This window comes from Drosophila persimilis, unplaced genomic scaffold, assembly GCF_003286085.1.
Source record: "Drosophila persimilis strain 14011-0111.01,24,50 unplaced genomic scaffold, DperRS2 tig00000000-arrow-pilon, whole genome shotgun sequence".
Classification (NCBI taxonomy): Eukaryota; Metazoa; Arthropoda; class Insecta; order Diptera; family Drosophilidae; genus Drosophila; species Drosophila persimilis.
Genome location: NW_020825288.1, coordinates 16,675,885 through 16,684,065, shown reverse-complemented (window position 1 = coordinate 16,684,065; position 8,181 = coordinate 16,675,885). Strand labels below are relative to the sequence as shown.

At 46.2% G+C, this 8,181-nt stretch overlaps 1 protein-coding gene across 1 annotated transcript in view; it reads right to left on the bottom strand.

Moving 5' to 3' along the window:
* Positions 1-162: 162 nt before the first annotated feature.
* The window catches only part of LOC6588543, a 37,252-nt gene continuing 29,233 nt past the window's right edge, over positions 163-8,181 (bottom strand). Inside the window, exons 8-9 of the mRNA XM_026984160.1 lie at positions 3,629-4,026; positions 163-2,119 (exon numbers count right to left, since the gene is read on the bottom strand). Of these exons, the coding sequence (XP_026839961.1) occupies positions 1,932-2,119; positions 3,629-4,026 (586 nt within the window). The 3' untranslated portion in view covers positions 163-1,931. The remainder of the gene's footprint in view (positions 2,120-3,628; positions 4,027-8,181) is intronic.

The following is an 8,181-nucleotide window of genomic DNA, read 5'->3' as shown; positions in this document are numbered from 1 at the left end:
AGAACTTCTGCAGGCTAAATTCTATACACTAATATTATTTTGGGTTTTTGTTGCGTTTCGCCGTCGTCGATTTGAAGTCAAAAATAGAAGCCTAATTACACACACAAAACAGATGCTCATGTATAGGTAGGGTATGTACTATGTATGTATATGTACGTACACGTATATATAATAGTATATAGGGATATATGATATACAGACTAGTCCGCTAATTGCTTTACATTTATTTACTTTGCCGTGTTGTTTGTTATGTTACCGTTTTTGCTACCGGTTGCTACCGTCTTGCTTTACATAGTTACATTGGTATGCTACTCGTATGTATGGATGTGTTTAATTTTGTCCTCTAGCAAATAGACACTTAAAGCGCGTTTGAAAAAGGGTTCTCCTAAATATACACACACGTAATGCATCCGTACTTGCTCTCAAGTACGGGCGCCTAGGATTCAACAAAAACGGAAACGAAAACGATTGCAAACACAATTAATCGCAATGGCAAATATTTTCCTAACTACTCTCTAAACGATCCATTGCAACGATAACCATTTGTACACACAGAACTAAACGAGAATAAAGCCCGAAATGAATATAAATAAATAAGCGTCGTAATGTGTTGCGGCGGGGCCTGGGTCTGGGTATGAATCTGTTTCGGTTTCTGCCCCGTGGAAACCCATTAACCCTGCCGGTCCAACCCATTCGGAGCTGACCCTTTTTGGAGGTCGACCACGCGCCGCAGACGCGCGCCCATTGCGACGCCATTTTCTTGTGTCTCGTTTTCCGTTTTCTTTGTTTCGTTTGTCTTTTTTTTTTTTGTTTTCTCAAAATGTTTTCAACACTGATTGTTTTTGTAAGCTTCTTGGTTTAACTGTCTAATTATTTTACATTTAAACGTTTAATTTTCTATGGGTTTCTCGGGGTAGTCGTATTTAGCGGAATGTGGCTGGCGCTTAAATTCAATTTGCCTTAATCTTAGCCTAACCCTCAGTGGCCACATCCACATGCACATCCTTGACTAGCCGGAGCTACAAGCTACAAACACCATAAAAAATAACTCTCATTTCGCTAAATTGTTAATGTGCCTCTGGGGGATGGGGATCTGTTCATCTGCTTGCTGTTGCATTTGGATGATGCGATGCATTTTAGGTACAAGCTTCGTAGCGACTGCTTGGAAACGCCTAAAAACTTGGCTTCAATCGTTTTTCGTTTTTCGTTTGCTTGGATGGTGGATTTCTCAGGGGGCGGCATTCGCACAAACTTCTGGCAAGGCCGGCGATGGAAAATCACTGGGTGGAATGCCACACCCACTGTGCACTGACCTTGACGAGCACAAAAACTTGATATTCTTAGTTGGATTAGCTGGCCGCCCGGTGGGTGCCGCTCTCCACAAAACTTATGTTCAATTAGCTATACAAAAATTTCTTTGCGCTACAAAAAATGCCCGTCGGCATCGGCTGCAATGGAATGGCTACCCACAGCCCGTGGTATCCGACTGCAACTTAATTACAAACATTTCTCTTTGGCATTGGTGGCCCACAAAAAAACGAGGGGGAAAAATCAACGCACGCGGCCCCTCGACCATTTCAAATTACGATATCCACAAGTAAACTATTTAAATTGGCTCTCAAGGAGAGCAGCACAAAAATGGTACAAATTCTCCTCCAAATCCACTCGCTCTTCGTCGTGTCCCCCGTCTTTGTTGTAATTTGTTTTTGTGCTGTGCTAATTTTCCTGCTCAATCGAGCTCATGCACATGGAAATAAATTAAAATTTTGTGTACAATTTATAAAACCCCAACTTAGTTCTGCTGCTGATGCTGCTGCTCCTGTCCTTGATGCTGATGATGATGATGTGGGTGTCCTTTGTTTTGGCGTAACTATGCCTTAGTATGTCGGTGGTCTGCTTCTCTCCAGCTGCTACTGCACATGCTGGGGCTCCTAGTAGCTCAGGGGTAGGGGCAGAAGCATGAGTAGCAGAATCTGCGCAAGAGACCACAGATGTGGCATTACGGACACAGACCCAGCCGAAGTCTCGTTCCCGTGTCCATTACCGTTGCCCAGTGCCGCCATACCGATGCTGGGCGCGGCCGTCGACGTGGAGGAGGCCAATTGTCGCTCAACCTCAACTGCAGAAATCCGGAAAAGAGAAGATAAATATAATATATATATATACTCGTATATATAGGGGTTTAGAATGTGATAAACAATGAGGGGATCAGGTGAAAAGAAATACCAATGTCCTTGCTAGCGAGCTGCTAGGAGCTGCCGGTCAAGGTTGGCAGGGAAAATTAATTGAACAGACTAAAAGCCATTACGGCAGCGGGAATGAGTATATCCGACTGACAGGATGATTGCCCAAGCCGTAAAAAAGGGGAAATCAATTTGGAATAGCAGCGCTCCACTTGTGGGCTGAATAATTTAAATCACGGAAAAGCCCTTGAAACTGACTAGCAGCAAACCACAGCAAAGGTCGCCGATTAGACGAATGGAATTGAATGGAATGGAAATAGTCAGCCGCTGAAAAGTTTTGGCATAAACAAGGCGACGGCGACCAGCAGCTAACTGATGGCAGCCCCTTAGGGCATCATAAGAAACAATTACAATGTGGAGGAGCATTCTCGGCTGCGAAGTGGCCCAAACAAATGACGCACTTCACGCAACATAAATAACACGCATACGCCCCTTGGTTCAAGTGACAGTTTGGCAGCCACTTCGGCACTTTTGGGCGGCAAAGAGGTCGAAAGACAATGGAGTCGCCTCCGGCTAGATGCCTGGGACCACGGCCAACGACCGTTGTGAGTCATGGACCTGGTAATGTGTAAATTATTTCCTACAATCCTGGACAATTTACAACAGTGCCCGAGTCGAGTCAACGACTCGTCTGGAAGCAAGTGTTAACAACCAGCTTGTAGGCAAACACTGTCGGCAAATATATATAAATTAACCTTTGTTTGTGCCCTGCCCTGTCTCTCTAGCGGTGGGGGTAACTCGAAATTAAACGTACATTCAGTGCACTTGGAGAAAATGTGAGTTTTTATGCACTTGGCTAAGAAGCTAAGGCAGTTTTCCAAAAATCTCCCATTATTCTCAGTGTAGACTTACGCAAGAGACATGACACCGCACCTCCCTTTGCGTAGCTTAAGAACCCGGCCAAAAGCAGCTCGGCAAACTCCAATGCAAATAAGGACAACATTTCAAATCTGCCAGAAAGACGGAAGACAACGTTGACTTTTGTGTATATATTTCTTGGCGGCTGCGGTAGACATCCTGACAGCCCGAGAAATAACAATAGGCATACCCCAAACGTACCCCTAACGAAACCCCAACACACATATATCCCATTATCATGCTAATTTATTTTGTGAAAATTCCATCCGTGATTCTCTTCTACATTTCATAATTTTCGTCGCGCGTGCCTCCCCCGAGTGAAAAGCGAGCATTTTTTGATGAGCTCACGGCTCGTCATTTTGCGGGACGAGAGTATGGCCCAACGCCCAAAGCAAATATTATGCCTGCATAGCATTACATTACAGAATAAATAAACCGAATGTGCACACAGACAGAGACGCACAATTCATGCGAATCACGCATACGCCACATTGCGCTGCGTTGCGTTGCGTTGCGCCACCACTCACCTTTGACGGAGTACGTTTTGTAGTCGGCATACTGTTCGCCCTGGCCGACAGTCGCCGGTATCGTCGACAGACAGGTTATCTCCATGCGCCCATTGCTGCCCACATGCTCGTCGGTGATTTCCAGGTTCAGTTGGCTGATGCTGAACATGCCCTTCTCCTGCTGGGCGGCGGTCACAGCCGCTGCGGCTGCTGCCACGCCACTACCGCCGCCTGGATGGGAGAGCGGACGCTGGTAGCCGGCCGCCAGCTGATTCATGGGACCCGAGTTCGGGGGTATGCCCAGCTCTTTGGCAATGTTGGGCGCCTGGGGGCCAAAGCCACCGCTGTTCAGGGTACTCCGGATGATGCCCAGGGCGTTCTCGTTGATGTGCCGCCGATACTTGCGGTTGCTGCTGTTCCTGCAATAAAAAAGGAGGGATTCGATTGAGTGTGGAGAGTTAGAGCCAGGTTTAATGGGCGTGGGTCTGGGGCAATTTGCACACAAATAAAATCGTAAATATTTGCATTTTATGATTGATGTATGGCAACGTGAAAAGCAAAATAAGAGACACATAAGAGAAGCCCACCACATTCCAGGCACGCACATCTGCCCAAAGGATCCCAGCCGAATGGAGATGCGAGCTGTCATAATTTCCAGCAGAGCCCCAAATAATTGATAATCGATCGAGTTTCATAAATACAAATCTTGTTCTCAAGTTCACAGACGTTCACTCCCTGGAAATGGCGAGCATTGTGTGCGGTTATTGATCGTTTGAAATAAACTTTTGCCGCTCAATGGGCGTGCTCTCTAATGATTCTGCTGCATTACTGGTTGATTAGCTTGCATTATTCAGGCGGCGGCAGCAGTTTCTGCTTGGCCCACGCACATTCTAACTCTAATTAGCTTTTACGACTTTGCTTCATATTTGATAAGAGGCCTGAACGGCATACAAATGAACCCGGTTCCGCTGGCTGTGGCAGGGAGAGGGCCTGATCTCCTTCCCTGTAATTACCTTGGGCTTCGCTGGGTTTAGGCCGCCACAGAGGCTGTGACGATGTGCGGCGTAGCGACATGTTGCTTTATTACAAATGCAAAATGACAGCGAAATTACCTGAGCAAACTCACAAACACCCACACACATCACAAACACACACCCACACCCACACACACACACACACACACACACATCACTCAAATGGGTGCCGAGCCCCGTGCGTGCCCAGACACTTGAGCAAATAATGTGGATACCATACCATACCATAAAGTTTAATGCATCGAATGTGCTGGCAAACCAATTGTCAGATGGGTTGGTTTACGGCCCGAACCCCACTTTACGGGCCATCAGCACACAGCATTAGATTTTGTGGCAAACTCGTTTTCGAATGCCATTTGCAAGGCGCTTACTTCCGTCTCATTTAAACAATTATTTCATTTGCATATCACTTCGGTCTGCTCTTCCTTTCGCTCTGGCGTTGTGTCTGCCTTTGACTCTGAGTCAGGCTCGCCTGCTTATGCAAATTGGAAAGTAAATGGCATAGAATTTTAGCAAAATTATATTTAAATATTACTTGGCTTAAAGTGCAGTAGCAGCAGGGGGAGTAAGACCAAGAGCAAGAGCGGAATGAACTAAGGCAACGGATGCCGCAAGGAGTCCTGGAGATAAAGCAAGGTGTCAGCAAAAAGTTGCTTTTGTGTGCGAGTGTTTGCTTCTCTTTCAATCTTTCGGCAATGTGTGTGTGTATGGTGTGTATGCTATGAGGGTGTGTGCGCTTCCTCTGTGCTGGGAGAGCACTTGGTAACCAGAGAGAAGATGGGCAAATGTCATGCAAATTGTGAGAGCATATGACGGCACATGGATGCGCTGCCAGCAAAATGGAGAATATCCCAATCGCATAATCATAAAGAGCACACAAAAATCGATTTCCATTATGCATTCTTTAAGGTTTTTTCAAATAAAATAGGATCTGAATTGCTGTTAAGAGTTCCCAGTGTGGCTTACAAGCCATGAATTCCTTGGCTTTCGTAAAGGGTATTCATTGCAAACTCTGGCACACAGCACGCACGAAACGCAAACAGCAGGAGTAGCAGCAGCAGCTTGGGAAAAACTTAAGCAACAGCAACAGTACGAGTACCAATAATAACGAAGAGATAGCCGGTAGCTTGGTAACTGGGAACGCAGTAACCAACCGACAGCTCGAGGCAACAGTAAGCCAGTTTAACTAGGGGAGCAAACAAATGCTGGGCAAAACTCAAAGCAAATGCACATCATCCGCATAAGCCTTCGACAGCTCTGGCTCCACGAAGACGACGACGAGGAGGAGGAGGACCTCGCCTTGCCAGCACGGGGCTGATGACAGCAGGATTCGAGACAGAGAGGCACCAGCTGCAGCCCCGGCATCATCAACGTAGAGCTCTTGTTACTGTTGATGTTGGTGCTGCTACTGTTGCTGCTGCTGTTGCTACAGTTGTCTTAATAAAATTCCTTATGCAGCGCACTTTTCGCAGGAAGAGCCAGCTAGCACCGGTAGCGACAACAAGGAACGCAAGCAAGCAACATGAAGGGGCAGGACGAGGCAAGAAACAACAGCATCAGCACCCGTGGCAGGAAGCTCAAGTTCAAAGCATAACAAACTTGCCAAGCAATTCAAATCAGACGGAAATGCGGCCCCCGGTGTACAGTATACAGTCGTGGAATATTCGTATACGAAAATGTGTTCCCAAGTTATGAAACTGCTGTCTGGCATGACACTTTAAATTCCACTCAACTAAGGAAAAGAAACTACCAAATGTCTTAACTCTCCACTGACATGCAAAACAGCCCTTGGGGCGCCCGGGCCCTGGGTGATAATTTGAGAAATAGGCTTAATTAATTGATAAGTCATGTAGTTTCTTTGGGGCAGCTGCTGGAGTGGTATTGGCATATTTATTTGTCTCTAGGCCACAGAAACCGTAGACTAATTTAGTTTGAAAACGCAAGCAAACCCCCGAAGGCAGAAAAACCTTTTAGCTATTTATGATGGACACGGCAGAGCGGGAAGAGCACGAAATAGTATTTCCAATACTGGAACAGAGGGGAAAGCATTCTGCTCTGGGCTCCATCGTTCCACTTAGCAGGAACAAGCAAAGCAACTTAGGTGGGCGCAAGGGCTGCGTGCAGGACCATGAATTTCTTACGAGTATACGGGTGTACACAAAAAGAGGTCTTGAAATCGGAAATCGGAAACCGGAACTTGGGCGAACCGCAACTTGGCAGCACCAACTCGAAACAACAGTAAAAACAGAACAGAAGCAGCAGGATCCTAACCAGACACCAGACACACAGATTACCAGTTCAACTTTTTGCTAGGTTAACTTAGTAAAAGCCCAAAACTGTTGGCCAAAATCAAAGCTTAACCCGGCGGGCAAGAACAGAACCCTGACTCCCCTCTCTGCTAAATTACATGGCACAACGCATGCAAATTTTCGCTGGCAAGTAGTTGCCGGGGGCCAGCTAATTTGTATTAACTATTCAGGGGTGTAAAATGTTTCGTCATCTGGAACGGGAACGGGAACCAGGCCAAAGTCGGATCGGATGCGCGCGCACAAAAGTATGCCATGAAATGGCTTTAAAACTGGGTTAGAAGCGACGCGTCGCATAGCGTGGCACAAACACCGACACAGCCGCAACAAAGAAACTACCGCCACTGACAACGGCAACGCGTGTGAAATTATAACTGACAGCGAAGCTCCTTTTGTCGTCTCTGACTCGCTGTGGCATGCGGCCCATTGAATAATTTATGCACTATAAAGTGCCACAGCCCCTGGCCATGCCTCTACGCTACGTTACGATACGTTTCCTGCCATGGCAGGTACGAGGACTTGTACAAGTCAAAAAATGCCAGAGAGAACGAGAGACAGGAGACTCGACGCGATGGTATGTTTGGTATTGTGATGTAAATGCATTTAAAACGGACGTTTTTCGCGTGCGAGCGTCAGTGCTGTTTGCGTGTTGCCCTTGGCAAACCTCATTTAGATGGCCATAGAAGTGTATTAATTGCATGCGTGTCACTCCGACCACTCGCAGATGAGGCATGCAGCTAATTAGAGGTAGACTGTGAGGTCAAACCGAATGGAAAATGCTGTTCATTATTGGAGAATTCCATCGTTTAACACAACCAATTAGGAGCAACAATTCGATAAATTAAGTTTAAATACAATTATAGCAAAATATTTTGGTATTCATACACTCACTCTCCGGTATGTATTCTCTTTGCACATGTTGCACGCGACATGCAGACATTGATGTTGTACCGCCGCAGGGTCCTGAGCCGGGTAATTGCCGTAATTGGCCATTTATCGTCAATCACAGAGAGTTGCATGTTCATGTTTGACTTGAAAAATGCATATTTCCGTAATTAACTTGATTGCATTTCTATTGGCAGCGCTTCCAGGCTTTCAGGCTTCTTGGCAACAGACAGAAATGTGTCAGAGATTAAGTTCACTGCCGCAAAAGAGTACAGCGCTTATCTTAACAGTTTGAGGTGAACTGGAGCTACTGCTTTATTTTACATGACATGACATTTCACACCAGTGG